Source organism: Aptenodytes patagonicus, chromosome 1, assembly GCF_965638725.1.
Source record: "Aptenodytes patagonicus chromosome 1, bAptPat1.pri.cur, whole genome shotgun sequence".
Lineage (NCBI taxonomy): Eukaryota > Metazoa > Chordata > Aves > Sphenisciformes > Spheniscidae > Aptenodytes > Aptenodytes patagonicus.
The window spans coordinates 203793044-203817269 of NC_134949.1; the positions used below are offsets into that span (position 1 = coordinate 203793044).

Genomic DNA, 24226 nt, shown 5'->3' on the forward strand with positions numbered 1-24226 from the left:
TTGTAAAAAAGTCACCCATGGGATTAACTGAGCTCCAAGAAACTGCTTCATAAATTTGAATACTTTGATTGTTCCACTGGAGATGAGAACAAGTGGCTAAATGTGACATTTGTGTCAAAACACTTCAAACATCGTTCTGAAGCATTATCATGCTCCCCCCGACATGGTTAGGGAAACCATCTCTTCCAGTGCATCGTTCCCACAGCTGATGGTCATTTTCCCTATTGTGCTCCCAGGAAGCTCATCTCTGGGACTCTCAGACTGACCATCCTGGAACAGAGCAGGTCCAGAGGGCTGGAGGCACGTGGGCTCCAAATAACCCACATAAACGTTCTTCCAATATGCCCCAAGATGGCTCATGTGAGACATGTGGCACATTCACATGTTCCTCACTTCTCCTTTCCACAAGGCAGTGATAGCAACACTTGCCTGCCACCCAACAGTTTTCTGAAAGAAAACCAATTGATGTACACAATATTCACCAACACCTTTCAATAGAAACTGCTTTAGAAGTATCAATATATTAATCTGCACTTAGAGCCAATAAATTGATTGAACAGGTTTGTCCACTGAAAATAAAAGTTTCTGTATCTAGCCATATCATGCAACACAGCAAAGATGAAATCTGTCACCACGCTCCATCACTTCAGCCAGCAATAAAGTGCAGGGCAATTTCTACAGAATCAGTGGAGCTGGCACTAACACCACCGTGTGGAGAAGCTCTCCATATGTCAGATAACTGGAGTTCTTTATGCAGCTGTAAATAAAGTTACTCTTCACGTGACTACTAATCTATTGTATTTTTTTTTTTTAACAAAAGTGAGATATTTGCAAATGTAGGTTGTTTATTATCTGCTGTTGCTGGAGTTCCCACTTGCAATCACAGTGGAAACGCCTTGTTCCCAAGTCCCCTGCATGGCATGGATTCCCAGCTGGTGCTGCAGCACGGTCTGCTGGAGACCTCTCCTCCTAAGGTATATGGCACTGAGTAGTCGCCATGAAGCCAATTAAAGAAATTAGTCATGTTAATATGACTGCAAGTGATCCTTAAGCCCTTAATTACTCCCTGTATTTTTATCCTATGCACCACTCTGAGATCTTGGGGAGTTTGCCTTGAAACCTCGTGCTGCAAAGCACAATGGCTCATGAACAGCTGAGGACTCCTGATGCGGGTTGGGGGCCAGGACCGTCCCCAGCTAAGCCATCCCTTCCCTTCTCTCGGTGCCCACAGATTGTTCTGAAACTTTTTATACCCTTTTATCCATTTCCTTTGAATCACTACCAGAAAAATTGCTTAATCTCCAGCACAACACTGCAAAGATAGAAGGAAAAGTGTAAAACCTAAAGCCCCCCAGCCCTTACCAGATGAACAGTAATTTATATAAGGTGATTTGTTACCATATCTTTGCTAAAATTTTGCCAGACTTGAATAATTTGAAATCTGCTAAGCAGAATTTAGACTGCTGAGCAACAGAAGTCCAATGTCAACTGTGGCTTATTTCTCTCCAGGTCTGCAAGCTAATGCTAAAGAGAAATTGAATTTAAATAAATTTATTCCAAGCATAACCAAAATGCTGTAAATAACATATCACTTGATAGGCAGGAATATACAGTACATACCGCGGGACATAAAATACACTAAGTGCTGTACCAGCCTAGCTTTCAGGGGTTTATTTTACTGCACTATGCTTCTACATCTCAGCTTTCTCGAGGCACATTTGTATTAATATTATCAGGTCCAATACCAAGCCAAGGACAGGGATCGAAAAAGTTGAGAGCGTTCGGTTCACAGCTGCTCTCCTGCTTGCAGCGGGACCCCCAACTTCAGAGCGCTGTAGCTGCCCAAGACGAAATGTCAGAAGATACCAGCAGCCAGCGAGCACGGCTCCTCGCCCCCCACAATCACAGGCAGAGGAAGCCCATCGGTGGCATCAGCAGCTTGTTAGCCACAGGCAGAATTTATGCACGCTCAGAGACCGTGGGGCTAATTTGATTGAGCAAGTTATCCACCGCAACCGGTTCGTTCAGCTCTAGCTGCCGATGTGAGATGCCAGCACACCTAGCCTAGCTCCAAGGTGAACCAGGGCATTATTTCAAGCAGTGGGAGGACCTTGCGATGGAGACGGAAGCTGCAAAAAGTTCAGAACGCTGAGTATGGAGAAAGCCCTGACATCTTTATGATCCACCCGGCAGAAAACATTTAAAAATTCCAGTGGAGCTTACTTCCCCCCAAAACTTCCCTCTAAAATACCTTTACAATTAGGTAAAGTTTCAAGCAAGCATGCAGTAGTTTCCCGGAAGCATTATCAAAGCCAATTACATATACATTTCATTAGTTAATTACAAACTGTAAATGAGCAGGGTGAAGCTTTGTGCCTGCTGTAGTGGAGGCAAATGTTACCACAATTCTTATTTAGTGCCAGTCTTCCAAATCACATGCATCACCAGGAGCGTGCGTAGTGCCATGCAAGTGATGGACAGCACCAATAAGACAGGGAGTCCCTTGTCTAAAGGCATGAGACAAACCAGCAAAAAAGAGATAGTGCACAGGCATTTTGGAATGAAACACTAATTGAGCGGCCACGTTTTTAAAACTGTTAAAATAGGGAATATAGCATATTATAGCAGGATGATTACTCCAAATATATGGCCATATGGGAAGGGGAAAAGTCATAAATGGATGACTGCAGAATTCGGAGGATCACTGTTGATGATCACAGAGAAAAAGTGGATGAAGGAGAGGCTCTGTGCAGATAGGTATTGGGATATGAGAAGCATTAAGAAGTGAAGTTAGTGCCTAATCATTTTTCTGATACAGAAATACTTCTCACGTGGAAACAATAATAGTAGTTAGGAAACCAGCACTTCCATCAATAGTGATTAAATCTCTATTGCCCAAATCAGAAGTGTGTAAATACAAACAAGAGGCATTTACCCTCTACTACTGCATGGCTTCTGTCACGTCAAGCTGCTAGAGAAAATTGTCCTCCCATGGGCCAAGGACCTGCGATGTTTTGTCCTCACCCTCACCAGGGCTGGGCATGACCTTGCTGCTTTGTTTCACCTCTGCCCAGACAGCAGTGGAGCAGCACTTCCCACAGCCCCCGGCTAAGGGCAGAAACCAGCTTACGACAGCTGGTGAGACACCAGTTAGGGAAAGGTTTGCCATCTATCCAAACCAATTAAAAAAATCCCCCAAATGACATGGTTACAAAACTGCGGGCCCCATGAAAAAGCCAGTCTGTTTTAAAATGTACCAATCTTTGATGGTTTAGACTAGTTTTACTAGTTTTTTTTAACACGATAGCTGGCATGCCCTCAAGTGGGGAATAACAAATTAATCCTAGCTGCAAATTGTTGAGCCTGACGGTGCATAGCTTAATCTTCCAACTGTGACTGATAGCAAGCTTGCATCACTTAGTGAGCTGCTCGAGGGCTCTGTTCAATTAATCTGAATTTTTTATCTGCAGATACTTTTGATTCGCACAACAGGTAGATGACAGTTCAGGAGTGCACACATTGCCCAAAGCTTCTCACCATCACAACTGAGCTCCAGTGCAGGATTGTTGGTAAGCCATGCATAATTCAGTACGCTACTTAGAGCAACTATCACTTCGCCAAAGGAGTGGGACTGACTTGTGTGCGTAAGAGAGAGTTTCTTAGCATCAGCTTTTTTCTTTTACATTTTCACGCATCTTACTTTCAGGTTTAAGCTTTTTTAAACTACATCTTAGACGTTTTTAGACCATGCTAACTATTAATGTGTTTGGAAGGCATACAGAGACCATGACGCTACCTCTTATTCTTCTTACTTTCCCACACAGCTTGACAGTGTACAGGCCTGTTCTGTATCTAAATTTACAAGCTGTCACAAGTGATAAATATCCTAATTCTAAAAAGCTATTGTGTACCTCTGAGACAATTAAAATTCCTTAGATACCTAGATGCAGTACATAATACATTTAGTCAACATTAGAACATGATAGAGAAGGAACGTTTTATCCCAGGACATAACCAAGCATCTAAAAATAGGCCTTCAGTTTAAATAAAAGTATTGTAATAATGTTCATTGGGAAATCCCCTTTCCCCAGATTACAAAAGTAATATAAATTCCTAGATCATCTCATGCTGTGCGGTAAGAACTGAGCAGGAGAGTTTATAAAAAGTGTCAAATAAATTATATATTCTTTTTTTAGGAGAAAAATACTGGTTAAAAGTGATGCATTTTTAATTCTTTCATCTAACCCAAGAAAGTCACACCACACACTTCAGGGTATAGACTGAGCTCTGGCCCACCCTAATCCGTACAGTTTAGCAGCAGGAGAAGAGAATACAAGGGTTTCCCAGGTTTGGTCATAAGATGTTTTGATCAAGACATGCCATTTTATTCAAAACATATCATTCCTCACTCAGTTTTGCTTAGTTTTCTCTGGAGGTTGTACATACCTTTCCAGGAATGGCTGGCAGGAAGACAGTATAACTGTAATGTTTGATAGGAAGGAAGTTAATCACTGACTAAATATAAATATTAAGCTATTGCAGCACCTGAAATGTATACTGTTTTTGAGATGCAAAGCAGTGGTAGGAAACAACTCGTTCCTTCGTTTACTGTATTCCTTCTCTACTTTTAGTGGTGAGGTAGAAGGGTGTCTCCCAATTCTTCTTTGCCAATTAGAAGCTATTTTCTTTCTTTGTGGTAGTTTAATTAAGGAATATAATGGAATTTGTCTTCTTTGAGAAGGTTGCTTTAAAAAAGAGAACAAAAAGAGAAGACCGACATCACATTCAGCTGGAGAAAGGTTCATGACATGGAAGAACTAACTGATCTGGGCTCATTTTGTGTCACCAAGGTCCACTGTGCAGAGTTAGTGTTGCTGGTGGTTGCTGCTGGCATCAGTCCACCTGTCAGTCAGCATAGGCATCATCTCCATCGCGTTCTGGACAGCAACATCTACCTTTTTACATAGAAACACACACTATGGAGCGCCTAATAGCCCAGTTCAAACAGTGTGCACTAAAATAACACAGTAGCCTTATGGCCGCTTGGTGAATCCGCACACAGCAAGAGATGTGCCCCGTTCTGAGATGGACCTCACCAACGCACGATCAGACGTCGAGATTTGTATGGGAATGCTGACGGCTCTTCTGGCAAGGTCCAGTTCACATCTGTGAATCAGAGCACTTTATTCTCTCATCCTAAATGCTTATATTTCTGCATAAGTATTTCTGACCGTATAGCCTTCAGTGGACACAGCGACGGTAACTTGAAGTGCGTGAAACTGTATCAGCAGTCCATGAAGTTGGGAACAGCATAAATTAAAGACCTGCACCGTGTAGCCCAGCTTAATTGACTCCTTGCCACAAGGAACAGAGAGTCAGGGCTTGTTTGCAAATCACAGTTCAACCTGAACAGCAGCAGCTTTCTCCTCCAACCACACCAACACCACAGGTGTACCCTTAAAGCTGCCGCATGGGAGGCATGCTACCATTTCTCAGGCTCACGTCCAAGGGATTGAATGTTTGCTAGATGCTGATGGTGGTATTGCTGATGTCTATTGTGTCAATAGCCTACAGTTTGTGATAACTCCCACCCGGGAGGAAATACTGTGCAATTGTTTCCATTTTATTCAGCTTAGTTTTCTTGGTTGGAGGATCTCAGTTTGTCTTTTTTCTGCCAGTGCTGGTTTTACTTATTTCAGAGCTCAGTCAGCTTTCTTCTAGCATTTAAATTAACTTTGGAAATCCCAAATTAAAAGCCTGTGGTCTCGCACCTGTCACAAGACAAAGAACCACAATGTTTTGAGCTGTTTACAGCCTCATGTAATCTTGCCCAGGCCTCTAGAGACTGTCAAGCAGCAAGTCGGAAGGAAAGGCTGTTTAAGCTGCAATTTTTAAGTTCTTGGATCACAACTCACAGACTGAAAGCTGCAAAAGACGCCGTTTCTTCTTTTTACTGCAGATATTCTCAAGAGCACCTGGAAGACTTACATAAATGACCTCAATTTTAACGTGTTTGGACTAGATTAGTGTGATGGAAAAAATGTCATGGGTGAGATTCCAGCCCAACCTCTAGATGGGAAAAGTTTTTCCTCTATAAATAGCACCACGCTCTTTTGGCTGTAACACTTCTCTCGCTACTAAATTACAATTCACGAGTCTTCTGCAGGATTCATAATGGGATCAAAGATTAGAAACTTCTTTGAAGTTTGTCTTCCTTTGCTCCACTGTTAATACATACCTGCACTAATCCACCACAGTTCTCCTAAACTAATCAGTCACTCTCCCTCCCCAAAAGGGATAAGTACACAGGCTTTTTGCAAATCTTCATTTATTTGTGTTCATTATCCACACTTCATTTTGCAAGGGCATAACACTTTGTTAATTGATTTTTCAGGTACTGTAAAGAGGCCAGCTCTGTTTTCTGAAACCTTTTGGTCTAAATGCGATTTGCCAGTAATATTTACAGTACTTATAACTTTGGTCCTGTTTATTGCTAGTAAGGCACACAGTGGATTGAACTGTGTGCATAACAAATTCATAATATTTCACTTTTGACAACAGCTATTAATAATATGATTGCAGTGAGATCATCTCAGACTCACTTTTTTAATTTGGTCCTTCTAGAAAGAGATCAAAGACACACTGAACCTCAGGGTTATTTGCCTCTTATTTAGGAAAACAAGCTAACAGCCTCATTGACCCTAAGCAGAAATTACACAAGGGAAATTATAATTTCAAAAATCCTTTCAAAGTTTCCATAATTCAAAACTGTGACATAGATATTTCTTTGTCTCACTGTGACTCAAAATTGGCTCATAACTACCATATTGAACTTCTTGTATCTTTAAATTAATGCTTATTTTTGGAAAAAAGCTATCATCATTGGAAAAAAGCCTATTATCATAGAGTTTCTAATGATTTTAGTCATTGCCAGTAATTGGTTTAATCGGGCTCCTGTTTGACTCATGAATTTTAAAGCCGGAGTCCCTCACTGTGCTCATCGGCTCCGACCTCATGGACAATACAAAATGTAGAATTGAACCAGATGCAGAATGCAGTGCTTTTTGGAGATCGAGGTTTATAGATTTGAATGCATCTAGATTTCCACAAGCTTGAATTTCAGAAAGCACAAAAACTGTGGATGAAGTCAATGAAATACCAAGGTGAGAGCTGTATCCAGTGATAAGCCCCATAGTTAGACATCCAGAATTAACCCTTTCTAAATACTGATTTATATACTGTAATGATAATGCATGAGAGGGACAGGCTGAAGAGGAAAGTTTCTCAAAAGTGCTTCAAGGTCCCACTTCACAGTGGGATTCCTTTAGAAGGCAGATTAGTCCAGAATGGAGGGGGGGAAAAAAGAAGGAAAAAAAAGAAAGAAAAAAATGAAAAAAGAAAAAAAAAAGAAAAAGAGAAATGGAAGAGCTCTCACTTCTTCAAAGCTTTATTTCTTATTTTTTCTTCGGGCTAAATTAAGAGATTAATCCATTCCGATGAATGCCCACAGGGTTCACTTCTAAACGAGTATTTCCCCCCTCATCAGATAGAATAGGAAGATTGGAGTATGAAAAGGAGACAATTTATAGTGAGTTTTCTGGTCTTCAGAGGGATTTTAATTTGGATGTGACAGATATGTTCCAGCTGCTGCTTGCCTTCATATTTTCAAAAGGACATTTTAAGTGCTACTGTTTCAAGTGCTGTGCGTCCCCAGAAAGACGTGTGCTGTGCTTGTCCCCGTTACAGGCTCCAGGCTGACTGTGGCTTTTCCCCAGACTTTGAAAGACGCACTCCACCAGCAGCTCTCTTCTAACCCAGGCTGCAGAGGGGACCAGCCTCCTGTCCCCCTCCCATCCCTATTGGAGGGGATTCCCTTCAGGCTCCAGGAAGACTAGATGCTTTAGAAAATGTGATTTAAAGATTGAAAAAATAGTTATTTTAGAAATGGCTTTGCTGATTTCTTCATATCCCTCTACGAAATGAATGAAGTCCATTATACTGCAATAAAAAAGTAGTCATGATCTCCTATGGACCAGGGCAGAACAAAACCAGCCACAGAACATCTTTAAAATAAAGAAGGGGCTGATGAAACAGCCCAGTATAGGGGTACATAAGCAGGCTGCCACAGTAGCTACATTCACAAGACTGATCATTGAATCAACATCTCCCCACAGAGTCAAAGGAGAGAGTTTGGGTGCCTGTGATGGGAATAACCTACTCGTGGGGCAATGCACTACCTTCTCCAGTGAAACTGATGTCTGGCAGCCTGGTGCGCCAGTGGTTTGAACTGCTTTTTACCCTCTGCAGATTAAACACTGAGAGTCACAGTGACTAAATTAGGCGCTTGTAATCAGTCAAATAATCCCATGTGGAAATGGGCCAGGAAAGAGGATTTGTCACTACCCATTTCTTCCTTGTCGCCCCATTACCCAATACCTGCACAAACATTTGTACTCTCCCACCCCATTTTATGGACGGGAAAAGTGAGGTGGATAATTTAAGTCACTTTTAAAAAGCCAGACAGAAATAAGTGCCAAAAACTGGAACTGGAGCTGCCAGGTCTGAGCCAGGACAATTTTAGCACACAGACACAGAATCTCCCAGACCAGCCTTCTTACACCTAAAAATGCAGATTTTATATGGCATTTTACAACAATAACAAACATGATGATTAAGCACTCTGTTGAAGTTGAGCTGGCACAAGAACTTGGCAAAAATCTTTCAACTGTTCTTTGCTCATAAAAAGTGGACTTTGCAGAATTGAGAGTTTCACGGATTTTTTCGGTTTTGACAAACTTCAACTCAGTAAATTTGCAACCCCTCCAAATGTTTCAGGTTGGCATCTTCATATAAAAGTAGTTCTGCATTTCCAAACCAGCTTGATCTTCCTGCCTCTACTTACTCTTTGCAGGGAGTGGTACAGACCCTTCCAGGGTGGTACTGCTTCCCTCTTCTGTGTGCTCTGATGGGCAGGGGAAGATGTAACAGTGTAGACAGTAAAAACATTATCTAAGCTATTAAAACTATCACATTTAAAACACTATCACAAGCACTGTATCTAAAACCCACTGAATTTAACGGACAACTTCTACTTCATCGCTGTTGTTTCAATCTCTGCAAACAAAGAGAAACCGCTGTGCCTACACCTCCAAGTCATTCTTTGAAGGTTTTTTTTTCCCCAGCTGTAACAACTACAGTATGAAAAGTAAATGCTGAGAGTCTGGAAGGCAGCTAAAATGTCTTTTCAGCCCTTGCTCTTCCTGGCTGACATACTGCACTTTTCCAGATGCTTTGCCCCACAAAGCTGAAAATCCTAATTCGATACTGTTCTATTTTAGTCCTATTCAGAGTGAAGTGATGGCATAACGTGATTCTTCCATCAAAATATTAATATCAAAACAAGACCAGAAGGAAAAAAAAAATTGAATTTGTCATGTAGAAAAATGAACAGAAAATCAGTCATAGAAATATGATTGGAATGTATTTTCATATAGGAAAATCTTTGTATTTACATACTTACATAATTAAGAACAATTGGTATATCTGTCCACCACGTCACAGTTTTGAATGTTCTACCTTTTTTGGAGGCAATTAACCACCTATTCAAGGCTTCTGTGTTCACTTTAATTTCCCCATTTCTCTACCCACCTGAATCTGACACTTTGACATCTTTGCTTATTAGAATTAATATGCATTTAGAAAGGCCAAGCAATGCAAGGTCAAAAACCAGCACGAAATCTATACGATGAAGAAGGGATCGTGGAAGTTTACACAAAACATGCAGTTTCATATTTTTATAATTTTAAACAAAACAAAAGCTGTCATGAGATACTAATGCAAGTTTTGAAATAGTCATCACCATTTTCTTGCTCGGTCTGAAAAGAAATTGCTTCAGCCCTCAGAGCTGTGGGTAGATACTGAATAGCATTATGTCTTTTAGTCTAGCACCTTGCTGGAGAAGAATTGCCTCTAACATCATGCTATTATTCTATTTTAAGAATCTTAAGCAACAGGGATTTCATCACTTGAGTTGGAAGATTATTTAACAGACTAGTAGACCTTATGACTACAAAGTATTTTCTAATATTATACCTACATTCTTCCATTTCCTAAACTCATAGCAGTTATCGTATCTCAACTCATTCTAAACAATCCGTCTTTCTTCCAATGCTCCACACATCAAACTGTTTCACAGTGCTTAATGAAGTGTTTCCCATGTGGTGCTTACAGCACGTTTAGAGTCTATTCTGATGAAGTACAGAAAATAATTTTGTGAGCAGGATATTCAGCCGATCACTAGAAATACAGATACAAGCAATGAGAGAACTCTACGCCCCTTAAACCGGTAAAACAGAAACTACAGCCTGGGCATCGTGTTACCACACTGCAGAATCACAAGATAATATGGAACCTTATCGGACAACTGTGGGCCTTTGGTGTACGACGTGAACCTCAGACACAGGAGAAGCTTCAATATAGTGTATGTAAAATTCCAAGGGAAAATATGCAAAGTTAGGCACTTTGTTGTAAGTTACCTATTTAGGAGTTTTTTCTTTATGTTTACACAATTGTTTCACTCCACTCCAAATCATACTGGTTTCAACCTTAACATGACTTTGCTAGTCATTCGCTTTTTCTCATATTTAGCAGAGAACACTCATGCTCCTCTTAGATTGAAGTATCTGAATTATTCAATTCTAGCCAATTTAGAGTGTAAACAAACTCGACAAGTTTTTCGACATACAAAAAACCCTCTCTCTAAATAAAGAATAATGGTTTAGAATATTATGCATTTTTAAACCTCATGAGTAGTATGCCAGAGCTGAGGGTAAACCTGAACTTTTCAGGTAATCTTGAACTAAAATATTACTGGAAAAACCTATCTGTGGCACGGAACAAATCTGGGGGGGGCCAACAGCAGGACCTGGAGCTGAGCCTCAGCCTGGGGTTTCCCAGCTGTCCCACAGGCATCAGGCCATGTAGCTTTGCCCCAGCAGGAGACCGCACGTGGGCCTTGCTGCACTGCGGTATAGAGCTGCTCTGATGTGGGAAGCCATGGGATGGGAGGTGTGAAAGTGGCAGGGACAGCTGCACGCTCCACACCGAGCGGAGAGGAACATTAGCAGCAACAAAGGATGGACCCCTTCCATTGGTACAGCGAGCTCTCACTGCCTCCACTTCTCTGAGTTGTTTTATTCAAACACAACTGCCCTTGTTTGCCATATCGAACAAAGAGCTCACCCTGAACCATTTTAACCATTTCATTTTGAACACAGCAGGACAGCCAGTGGTGAGACACGGTGAGCTCCCCTGATCCATCCTAGGACCCAGCTTTGAAATGGAGTGGTCTTTGGCTTCTGTCATTGCATCCTACCTCCTTCGGCAAGGTGAGAAGCTGCCTCACATGCCACCGTCATCATGACTGAGCTTCACAGACCCTGGCTCCCCTGTGTGCAAACCGCAAGTTACACGTAAGCCCCAAAAAGAGGATTTTAAATGGCCGAAACAGACTAGTGACCCTGGCTTGCAGGTCAATTCCCTGTCACAGAAGCTGAGCAAGATGCTGAGTGGTTTGGATGCCAGAGCTGTCCCTCCAGCCTCAGCACACAATTGGGCAGGCCCCCATAGAAGCAGAGCCCCGTTATGACTGATCCTGATTAGCAGCTGATGGCACGACTGTCGCAGTTGGTGTGTTATCGGCGAACAGCAGCCTGGCTTATACCCACGCTCCAGGGACAGGACTCCAGGAAAGACCAGAGGACAAGCAGGCAAGTGCTGCACAGCCTGCCCTGTCCCTACCATGGGAAAAGAGCACAATCCCACCGCTGCAAATCCATTTAATTGAGTGAATCAGAATATGCGAGCTATTGCCAGAAAGTCAGCCGAGGAGTGTAGCATGGGCTCCGTGCACATCCAGGCTTACTGCTTTCAGAGAGGTCACAGGAAGGGGAGAAATCTGGTGAAGAACAAAGCTGCCACATCGCAGCTCCATTAACAAACTTCCCAGCAACACAAACTTCACGTCTCCTTACTCTAAACAAGTGGGGTTTTACTCTCTAGACAGTATTTAATCAGTATTAGTATGCCAAAATGAGAGACTAGTTTGGATTTCTGAAAAGAAATGTAACCATCAGGGGTTTGGGAAGAGCTAGCACCACAAGACATCTGGCAGGGGAGAGAAAAGCAAGAACAGGATCTCACTAGGACCCCTTCAAGAATTGTTGTTTCCCCTAAAACACTCTGCCCCTAAAATAAACCTGTGTTTTCCTCTCACCCATAGTAATCTGCTTTTTAGCAACTTACAATACATCATAATTTTTTTTACGGCAGATACAAGATCTTGAGGTGAGCCCCTCGATTTACAACAGTAGCAGTCCCTCTATTTATAACATATGCCCACTTGCAAGATTTTTCAATTACTTCTGTCTCCCTGACACGCAGAGATGCTGCTTAAATAGGAAATTGTGTTATCATATACGTTTGAAGATTTCTAAAGCTAGATCATTTTGCATTTTCCACCCTACTGAGCTAGGAAATTAACAGTAAAACTTTACCCTGCTAGGAAGCCTGATTTAGTCAAAGACATGATCTCAGGTAGTAACTACAGAATCAGCTATTTATTTAATTTAAATAAAACCATTCTTCCAGCAGACAGTGAAGGGAAGAAATAATATGTCATGCTAAGATTCCCAAGCCAATACTTCTCACCTACATCCACTCTTGGGGTTACTTTCTGTGCATGTTGAAGTGCACTGCTGATCTGTGTTAAATAAGCTGCGGTAGAATGGAAAGCAACTAATTTGTGCTCCCTGGGTGTTGGGCAACTAATTTAACTCTTGCTGGCACATAGACTATAAATAGAAAAAGATTCAGTTTCACACTGATAACATTTCTATGAAAGTTAATAATTCAACAGTAAGGCAACAATTTTTTCTTCCTACCTATCTGGCCTATTAGGAGTGATGAACGGGAGTTGTGTTGCCTTTAATCCAAAGAAAGCAGATGATGTTAGGTGTCTTCTCGTGTGATGACTTACCTGAGGGCTGACACCCTAAACACAAGGCATGCCCTCACTCGCTTGGCAACACACCTTCTCCTCGTCTCACCCCAGTCCAGGAGGAAGCACTATCCATTTGGAATTAAAGACAAATAAAAGACTTCTGGGATAGAAAGCTGTGCATGTCACAGGAACCATGTCAGAGATATGACCCTTGGGAGGTGCTCATTCTCTTGCTCTCCCATGGAGGTGGAGAGAAACTAGACAACTCCTTAGATGAGCCTGTCAGCAAGAGCAGAAGTGATAGGTCCTATTGTTCATCAGGTCACAGGCTGAGCTCGTCTCTACATGAATTTGTACAAGCAGAACACTTCCCCTGGGTAATTTTCGTATCTGTCAGAAACATTCTTGCAACATGCACAAGTTGGTCACAACATCCTAAACCCAAAATTAAAGAGGGTTACCATCTTCAACCAAGTGAGCTAGAACAAAATGTATGCGCCAAATACTTCCACATCCTTCCAGTGATTGGAATATGGTTTCAGTTTTTATGGGCTTAATGTACAAATATAATATAAAAATACACCAGAATATATAAATGAAATCAACTTCTTTCAGACAAATGAAAAGTCAGACGTAACTTTCTGGGTCTGAGATTAGTAATGCTTCTTCCATAGTTTTTTTAATGGAAATCAATTGACTCAAATTCCACAGTTTGGAGTATTTTCCTTTTAGAGAATTCTCAGTTGTATGAACCTGTATGCATCCACTGTGTTCAAGGACAGTGCTGTACCTACAGATGATATTTTTTTCAGATTCACACCTGAAACTGCTAGACAACAACATTTCTTGCAGAGATGTAGTTTAGATCTAATCAGAAATCAGGTAATTCTGTCCCTAACAAAGGCTTTATGTAACCAAAGATAAAAAGATTACACCAGATAAAAGGAAAAGTTTTCCAAAGGCGTAAATGTAGGGTAAAAGAGCAAAGCAAAAGAGGTTAACTACCCTCAAAGTAGAGTTTACTAGGAAATAGACAGATGCGAGTGATCAGTCCAACAGTAAACAAGATAGACAGAAACATATGTTTGGGGGCATTGGAAAAGTTAGAAGTCCCTAGACACATTAGTCTTCGGCATTTCAATTGCCCCATATAAAAGGGGAAAGAGAAAATCCTTAGGGTTTTTAACTATTTTCATTTTATTTATTTTAATTCATTTCAAATTAATACAAACATTGAAAGATTGAGGAGCCTGAAGCATTTTGTCTCCTCTGGTGCTTCCTATCACCTGGTCCACCCCATCTGCAGCCCTCCCAGACTGATACCACTTGCTTTGATATTGACACAGTTCAGGCTCAATCCAGTCTTCAAAGAAAAATGGGCATGAAAATCCCTCAATCCCCCTTTCTGCTCCACGCCCAGGGCATGCACACACTTCCCAAGGACCGCACAATCCAGTGGGTATTATTTTGTACTTAATAAAATTAACAGTCTTTACAGAAAATAGGATTTGAAATGACATTTCAGCCATGGGATCCTTCCAAGTCTGGTAGATGAGACGACAGCTACGATATCAGTTCTGACTCTTTCATATCACTGGCATTATTTGATTAATTTTCTAAATTAAGTTTATTACACTGTGTATTAAGAGGCAGAAGAAAAGCAGATAAGACTATGTTGATCATTTTAGATAATCTTCGTCCTAAAGTGTTCTGCATGGCTGCAATGTACTTACCAAATGGAGTTTATTGTGATTATTTACTTATTTCAGCTTGTAAGAAGGGATATGCTAAGTAAAAACAAAATACAAAAATGCCTTAGGTTCACTCTTAATGTGATTTTCTCTGCAGCAGGGAAACCAGACCCTTCTGTATGCAATGTACATTCAGCACCTATTCATCTATTATTAGTAATATTTTAAAAAATTACACTGGGAAATCAAGATACCAAACCTACAACTCAGTGGCACAGAAGAGATTAGTGAGTGCTGCACAGATTACATTAGTCCTAAATTAGACACAAACTCCAGTCTGGACAATCCTGGAACACATCTATTTAATATCCCTCTAGAAAGAAGGACACTTTTTGGACTTACGGTTGGTTGTCCTGCTTTGATCACTCTGAGCACTGTCATTTGACTGGTTGCTGGAGACAGAGGATACGCTTGAGCTCCTGACAAACCCAAATGTGGCCAGCTTAGCTGCTGGCAGCCGTGAATAACCTGGAGGACGAAGTCCAGACTGGCAGGGCTTGGGGAGATTTGATTTTGCAGCACTTGGACATGAGCCTTTCTTAAGATCAACTGAAAGAAGGAAAAAGAAAGAAATTTTTATTAAATAAACTAAACTGGCATATACTGACCATTACCTGTACCACCCAGCTACATAAAGTCAGTATAAAGACTGAATATAAGTTTTAACAGCTGCTCAAACTGCAGTGATGTCTTATTCTTTGCTCCACTAAAAAGAAGTTCTGTGGAACAATTACAGGTTGCAATAATTTTTAAAACGTGAAATGCAGCAAGGACACATGAGGCATAACTCAAACTTCCAGAAAGTAACGTAGTTCAAGTCTGCTAAGATTTTTTTTAATGTTATCTTCTTTTATGCTGTATCACTTTCTAATTTTACATTTGTTATGTGCCAATTAAAAGAAACTCATACACAGAGACAAACACGCCACACATAGCCTCCAATTTTGGAAACTATTGTAGAATGCCAACAATCCTCTTCAAGGACACAGGACTTCTTTGTATTCCATCAAAGAAAACACTTCTTTGAAGTCTTTCTTTCAATTTTTGCTAAAAGAAAATGCCCTTTTCTTGCACCAAGCTTGGGAACAAGGACGTGACCCGCAAAGTTGTACTCTTCTAACATACCACCAGCCATTTCCACTGATGGACTTCTCCTCACTATAAACCACCAACCAAGTCTCAGACAACTGCCAGCAGCTGGCTTATAACAGATGAAGTTAGGCAACAACAGTAGTTCAGCTACCATGTCCGCCTGTGGGAACCACTAACTGGTCATTTGTCTGTAGCTTGTGTCTTAACCTGTATTCTGCTGCTCTTGCCTAGACAAACTTTTCTAGGCAAATCCAGAACATAGGTCCATAAATGCTCCAAATTGTCTTCATGGACCAAAGATTAGAATTTGCTTTTGAATGGAAGGTCTGGATAGCAAGTGGATTTGGACCTCAACTGTACATAAAATTTGGACAGAGCTTTTCTTTGTAGGTTTGACAATATCATATTCCTGTTCCTTGTAGAATCCCGAGCAGCAAAAATATATATTAAAAAAAAATAATTAAAAAAGCTCTCCAAAAGCTGATGCCACAGTGTTTTAATCAGTCATCAGGACTGGTGGGTTAGGAGACAAGGCAGTATTAAAACTATCAACATATTCTGCCAGAAAAGGCCACGAAGTCACCCTTTTTCCATTCTTATGCAGTGAACACTATTTGTGCATTAGCCTGACACATACTTGAAAGGAAGAAGTGAACATTCATAATATAAATGAAAAATAGAAATTAACTGCGCAGTAAGAATATGGTCTTCATATTATTACAGTATTTAATTCTTTTGTAAACTATGTAGGTCACAGCCTTATTAATCTTAATGAAGCATTACACTTTGAGGAGACTTTATAGAAAACAAGACTAACTCCTTTGAGCAGAAAAATTTTATGGGGATTTTGAAAGATAATTGTGTACCTCATCACAATAATAAGACTAAGCTTTGTTTAACAAACTAAACCTTTTCTTTTGAAATAGAAATATGTGTAACACCAACCTAAAAAGCGTTTTGTTATCCTATAAAACACATTCCTATAAAAGATATCAAAAAAAGCTCCTTGCTCAATGAACGAAATAATTTATAAACTACTGACTCTTAAAAATGCATTTTTTGTACCCACTTTTCACAAGTTGAGGCCTTTATTAAGACACAAGATCAATGTCTGGCTGCAGCACCTTTACCAGCCCAGAGAAGGGCATGCTGTGGAGAGTAACCCAAATGAAAATAACAAGTATCAACAGTGTGTAATAAAAGACTGCTAAAATCCGCGTTCACTTTTTTGGCACCAACAGGGACAATTTTGGACTCTGTTCCTGAATCTGGCTTCATTTGGATGATGTGAAGATGGGCTCAGAGGTAGCTGTGGGCTCCAGGTGCAGGTGAAGAGCAGTGCAGGCACATTAGCACGGAGAACAGATAAGCAGTCATGTTTACCATCAGTTTACTGCCAGGCTTGTGCTGCATTGCTTTGACAGCAGTCTATTACAGCTGGTTTATGGTTATCTGCAAAGCACCATCAAGCCAGACTTCTTCCTTCCCCACTGCTGGGGACATTCACGCCACATCTAAATGACTCCACTGCAAGGCACTACAGAACCTGATCTCAATGTTTCCCTCAGTGCTACCAGCACAGCTTTCAATTAGTGTGAATCGTGTTAACTGATTTTCGTGTAGGAACAAGAAAAAGTGTCCAGTGAAAGGCTTCAAGAGTCCCAAATGCTAGAAATGACATGCTAATCATCTTTCTGACAGAATCTCTCTGAGAGGACTAATACCTTCCTGCATTAATAACTGCTGCACGGCGGGACTCAGATTGGCTTATGTCAGTGTAAGGCTGCACTTCTACCATGGAAGAATGATCCTGTGCTCTCTCCTTTCCACAGTCAGACCTGTCATGCCCCCACCAATGCTGATACAAACACTTCAGCAGTATTTTGGATGGGCCAGACCATCTTGCTTACCCAGGTGGCTGCACAGTCATACGCTTGCTAGTGGCTTGGCATGGCCAAACATCAACTTCGCCGGCTACCTAAAGGACTAATTACACAAGGGCAACTGCATGTGATAAAAGGCACACAACTCTGTCACAGTGTGCAAAATATTCCCCGTGTTGCATCAGTGACAGGACCAAGCCCAGGTAGCATCCAGATTTGAAGCAGAGGCAAATACCCGTGGCAAGCGGCTGCAAAAGCAAGGAACCTGCCCAGGTCAGTGGCAGCAGGGAGAAGGTATGGGACTGTCTTTTGTGGGTTTTACAGGTTTCCGAAAAATGCACCAACAGGCCTGCGCTACGTAAGCTGAGAGTTGAGATTCCTTTTTTTCTCTGAAAATTGAGGTGGAGGGAGAAATCTTTCCATTTTACAGCAAAAAGCTATAAATATCACAGATTTCCTGCAGCAGAATAGGGGAAATTCCACTGGGGCAGGGGGTGAAAGTGGTTAGAAATGGTTTTATTTAAAAAGCATTTGAAACGCGTTTGCCCTAGGACAGTGAGGTTCACCTGGGACTCCCATGTCCCCAGCTCAACCGCAGGGATGCCCCCACCAAGTCTCCCGGCTGTCCATTCTCTGCACCGCCATGCGACCAAGCACCTGCAGTCCACGGCACACTGAGCACCACGGGTGTCACTGAAGAAGAATTTCCTTAAAACCAGAAAGTTTTTGGTGACAAATTGCCCAGCCATCTCTACCTTTTCTTCAAAATCATTCTCCCAGACACAGGCAGAGGATTCAGTAGTTTTTCTCACAATTCTGTGAGTGTTTCAGTTTATGACTTCAAGTCAAATTCCCCCTGAACTAACAATATTTTCTATCTTGAAATCATGGTCATCCTGAAATTATTTTTCACTTCTCTTCTTTGTAATCCAGCTCTTCTGTACCACAAGGACCTGGGGGCAGGACATTATCCTCATTAGGGATGCATTCAAACCCTTAAAGCTAAGTCATTTTGTGTCTTCTTTCTCATTAAAATACATGAGACATCAGCCTATTGTATGTATTTTCTGTTCTAAATATCATCAAGTTTTACGATGGATGTTCTTTCATTATTTCTGTTTCTTAGAATTATAGAAGCACTCCCACAAAAAAGGTCTGGGAGTTCAAAACAAAAGTTATTTTAATGAGCAGCTTTCATTTTAGTAAAAATCTGCCAAAATAAGCTTAAAAAATCGGCAAAAAATCCTTCCAGCTGTCTCACTGCCTGAAGCTAATTATAGAATTAAGTATTGTTGTCTGTATGGCACACAAGTGATTTTCTATGACACTTCAAGCTGTTCCCATCTAAAACATGAAAACATTTTGAGGTAGCGACTGATTGACACAAACCAGATGTGGCTGGGGAGCCTTAAGAAAAGTCTGAGCTAGGCTTCTTATGCATCCCCACCGCACGTGAATCAGGACTCCAGGCACATGTATAAGCAACTTCCATGTGACTTCTCTGTGAAATCTGAAATAGATTTTAGCTGAAATGAATGAAAAATTAAAGAAAGTAGTTACACAGATATGTTCTTATGAAAAAGAGTAGTGGTTCAAGACTTCAACTCCGCTTGCAATTCAGGGAACCTTGGCAAGCCTTTGTTTTCTTGTGGTAGGGTTTTTGGTTGTTCGGGGGTTTTTTGACAGGCATTTCTGTTAAAACTTTCATCATTAGTTGTCATTTTCTCTCAGAAAGCTCACTTTCTTTCATAGGATGCTCTGAACATCATTATTCTAATTTCATATTGGGGAATCTAGGGCAAAGAAGTTAGCTGCAAGGTCACTGAACTAGTCAGAGATAATACAAGCAGAGTTAACCCAATCATTGATACCTTTGCAGATTAAAAACAAATTGCGCAAGTAAGAAACCTATTCTGTTGCCACTACCTTTGTGGTTTCCCTGTTATAGACATAATGACTTCTCTCTGAACAAGAACTGAGGAAAGGGGCTTTAAAACAGAGGCTTTAATGATTTACATCTAAACAGCAGTGAGAAGGTTATGCCCAGCACCCGATGGTCTCTCATCCAAATACTGTCAAGCCTGGGACAGTTCAGTTCCAAAGGCAAAACAGTTGTTACTGCTGAACTTCAATTAATTTCTGATCGGCTAGTCTACTGTCATACAGTAGGAAATGCTCATCCCCTCCTGCTTCAGATTTAAACACCCCAAAAAGCTGCTCTGTGCCTTCCCAGCTCCCAGGCAACCCAAGGCTGGTTAGCACATTCCCACCACCCCAAGAATTTGTCAGCTCGCGCTTCACTAAAACTGCAAATGACCACGTTTGCTTTGTAGCTGACATGCAAAGCAGCGGCATCCGACAAACATCTAGCACAGGAACTGTCAGTGCCTGAGCCACACTCACTGCATTTTCCACTGAAAGCCCAGAGCAGCAAGACCACTCCTCTGTGCACCAGAGCCACATCTCATCCACCCAGCTCATCGGCTGCTCAGAGGCGCTGCGGGTGCCCAGCCAGCAACGATGCTTGGCTCTCCTCAGGGAGGAGGTAGGGTATGAAGCATTTGTCTGCTGCTGCAGCCAGATTGTTGTACCATTCTTATGACTGACAATTTAGCCTGGTTGATAGAGCCCCTTGGGAGGCAGTCCTGAAGGGCAAAGGAGTCCAGGAAGGCTGGACATTCTTCAAGAAGGAAATCTTAAAGGCACAGGAGCAGGCTGTCCCCGTGTGCTGAAAGACGAGCCGGCAGGGAAGAAGATCGGACTGGCTGAACAGAGAGCTTTGGCTGGAAATCAGGGAAAAAAGGAGAGTTTATGACCTTTGGAAGAAGGGGCAGGCCACTCAGGAGGACTACAAAGATGTCGTGAGGTTATGCACGGAGAAAACTAGAAGGGCCAAAGCCCAACTAGAACTTAATTTGGCTACTGCCGTAAAAGACAATAAAAAATGTTTCTAGAAATACATTAGCAACAAAAGGAGGGCTAAGGAGAATCTCCATCCTTTATTGGATGTGGGGGGAAACAGAGTGACAAAGGATGAGGAAAAGGCTGAGGTACTTAATGCCTTCTTTGCCTTGGTCTTTAACAGTAAGACCAGTTGTTCTCTGGGTACCCAGCCCCCTCAGCTGGAAGACAGGGACGGGGAGCAGAATGAAGCCCCCATCATCCAAGGGGAAATGGTTAGCAACCTGCTACACCACTTAGAAACACACAAGTCTATGGGGCCAGATGGGATCCACCCGAGAGTATTGAGGGAGCTGCCAGACGTGCTCACCAAGCCACTTTCAATCATTTATCAGCAGTCCTGGCTAACCGGGGAGGTCCCAGTTGACTGGAGGTTAGCAAATGTGACGCCCACCTACAAGAAGGGCCGGATGGAAGATCCGGGGAACTACAGGCCTGTCAGCCTGACCTCGGTGCCAGGGAAGGTTATGGAGCAGATCATCCTGAGTGCCATCACGCAGCACATACAGGACAACCAGGTGATCAGGCCCAGTCAGCATGGGTTCATGAAAGGCAGGTCCTGCTTGACCAACCTGATCTCCTTCCATGACAAGGTGACCCGCTTAGTGGATGAGGGAAAGGCTGTGGATGTGGTCTACGTAGACTTTAGTAAAGCCTTTGACACCGTTTCCCACAGCATTCTCCTGGAGAAAACAGCTGCTCATGGCTTGGACGGGCGTACTCTTCGCTGGGTAAACAACTGGCTGGATGGCTGGGCCCAGAGAGTTGTGGTGAATGGAGCTAAATCCAGTTGGCGGCCGGTCACAAGTGGTGTTCCCCAGGGCTCAGTACTGGGGCCAGTTCGGTTTAATATCTTTATCAGTGATCTGGATGAGGGGATCGAGTGCACCCTCAATAAGTTTGCAGATGACACGAAGCTGGGTGGGAATGTTGATCTGCTTGAGGGTAGGAAGGCTCTGCAGAGGGACCTGGACAGGCTGGATGGATGATCCGAGGCCAACTGTATGAGGTTCAACAAGGCCAAGTGTCAGGTCCTGCACTTGGTTCACAACAGCCCCATGCAGCGCTACAGGCTTGGGGAAGAGTGGCTGGAAAGTGCTCAGGGGAAAAGGACCTGGGGCTGTTGGTCGACAGCCGGCTGAGTATGAGCCAGTAGTGTGCCCAGGCGGCCAAGAAGGCCAATGGCATCCTGGCTTGTATCAGAAACAGTGTGGCCAGCAGGAGTAGGGAAGTGATCGTGCCCCTGTACTCAGCACTGGTGAGGCCACACCTCGAATCCTGTGTTCAGTTTTGGGCCCCTCACTACAAGAAGGACGTTGAGGTGCTGGAGCGTGTCCAGAGAAGGGCAACGAGGCTGGTGAAGGGTCTGGAGAACAAATCTTATGAGGAGCGGCTGAGGGAACTGGGGTTGTTTAGCCTGGAGAAAAGGAGGCTGAGGGGAGACCTCATCGCTCTCTACAACTACCTGAAAGGAGGTTGTAGCGAGGTGGGTGTCGGTCTCTTCTCCCAAGTAACAAGCGATAGGACGAGAGGAAATGGCCTCAAGTTGCACCAGGGGAGGATTAGATTGGATATTAGGAAAAATTTCTTCACCAAAAGGGTTGTCAAGCGTTGGAACAGGCTTCCCAGGAAAGTGGTTGAGTCACCATCCCTGGAGGTATTTAAAAGACGTGTAAATGAGGCGCTTAGGGACATGGTTTAGTGGTGGACTTGGCAGTGTTAGGTTAATGGTTGGACTCGATGATCTTAGAGGTCTTTTCCAACCTAAATGATTCCATGATTCTATGATTCTATACAGCTAAGTCTTGAGTATGGTGACAATGTCCTTAGCAAAACTCTGATGAAGAAGTGTGTGTCTCCCTTTGGAGCACTTAATTTTTCTTTATGAAATACAGTCAGATCGCTCTCCCAAAGAAAGCAAGAGTGCCAACTGAAAACACTGCAGATTAGTGGGGGATAGAGAATATTTTCCTCTCTGAATTCTCCCCTTGTCACCTCTTTCCTTAAACAATTAAGAAGTCTGCCAGCTCAAACGCAAGCACCTCAGGTTGTAAACCTATAAAATAAGCATGCAACTGGACTAGCAGTAATGCAACATTTCAGGAAGTAACCTCATAACCCCTTTTCTATCATCAAATCTCATTTACTTGTTCAAGTATTAGGTATTACTGAGAATAAACATGAAAGCAAATCTTTTCTACCAGGAGAAAGGTGTAGACATATTGCAGCATTCATGATGAAATACATGATACAGATGCAAATACACAAATAAATGCATATATTTGTGTGTGTCTGAGTAATCAGAAACATTGCTGTCCTAATTTATATATAAATTGTATCTTTAACAAGAGTTGAATTGCTTAGAAAGGAGAGGAACTGCTAGACCCGCAGGACTGGCAAATTTAATACACAGAGAGGTGATAAGGAAACAACATTTGATTAACTCACTCTTTGAAAAAAATACTATAAATACTACTGAAAAGTGTAGAATTAAGTGAAGTTAATGAGTAGAATTAAGTGAAGTTTTAATGATGAGATCCCTGTTATACTTTTCAAAATCAGACATTAATCCCATCAAAATAATCAGCTAATTAATGCAAATCCTAATGCGCTTGCTCCAAGAAGTCTTTATAACCAAGGAAAACATATTTGTAATTTATATGTTATAGACACAGTATCCTTCAATGCTTGTTTTGAATTACAAGTTTCCCATAGAAAGAGCAGAGACAATTTACATAAAATAAACAAATGTTAAGCTTTCGGAGACACTACTGCACCTTTAAATACATCACGATTCAATGACTTCCTATCTTACCTACAGTGCAGAACACTTTTTCTTACAGTCACGCTATTTGCCTGACCCATCCGAGGCAAAGCATCACCTAAGGAGCAGCACTGCTTAATAAGGAACTCGCAGCCAATGCCAACACGTGTGCCATGTCCTACAGATGAAGAAGGATCACTGCTCCAGTCACATTTCAGGCTTCACACTTGGAGATCACACTTGTGGGACCATTCATTATTATTTTACTTTCTACTTGGTGTGTCTTAAAACTAACAAAACCCTTAATGTACTTGTAGTACTTACAGTCCATCACAGCAGTTCAGGGATTTAATTATCAATTACTTTAGAGTAAGTTTTATGAGTATTAGTATTATACATGGGCCAAACCACTCAGCTTATCAGTGCTGCTTAAACAGACTGCTACATTATGAATGGCATGGCAAAGGGGAATAAAATCCTCATTATGAGGCACTGCTTCTGTCCTCGATACTGTGCCATAGCGATTTCAGTTTAAAAGCCTCCGTGGTACCTCACACTTTGTCATGGGATGGCAACTGGCTAGATCCTTCTGCTTCCATTACTCCAGGGCAGGACTGAAATCACTAGGATTAGAAACTGGATTAAAAGCTCAGGATCGAGCTGCAGGAGATGCTAATTAGCAGTCCTGAAGGCAGGACTGGAATCCTTGTGTCCTGGTTTCAGCTGGGATAGAGTTAATTTTCATCCTAGTAGCTAGTACAGTGCTGTGTTTTGG

At 42.0% G+C, this 24226-nt stretch overlaps 1 protein-coding gene across 3 annotated transcripts in view; it reads right to left on the bottom strand.

Annotated features, from left to right (window-relative positions):
* The window catches only part of MTUS2 (microtubule associated scaffold protein 2), a 331425-nt gene that overhangs the window by 171405 nt on the left and 135794 nt on the right, over window positions 1-24226 (bottom strand). For all 3 annotated transcript variants that reach the window (XM_076364310.1, XM_076364311.1, XM_076364312.1), the window contains one exon: window positions 15094-15300. In XM_076364310.1, coding sequence (XP_076220425.1) covers window positions 15094-15300 — 207 coding nt within the window. The remainder of the gene's footprint in view (window positions 1-15093; window positions 15301-24226) is intronic.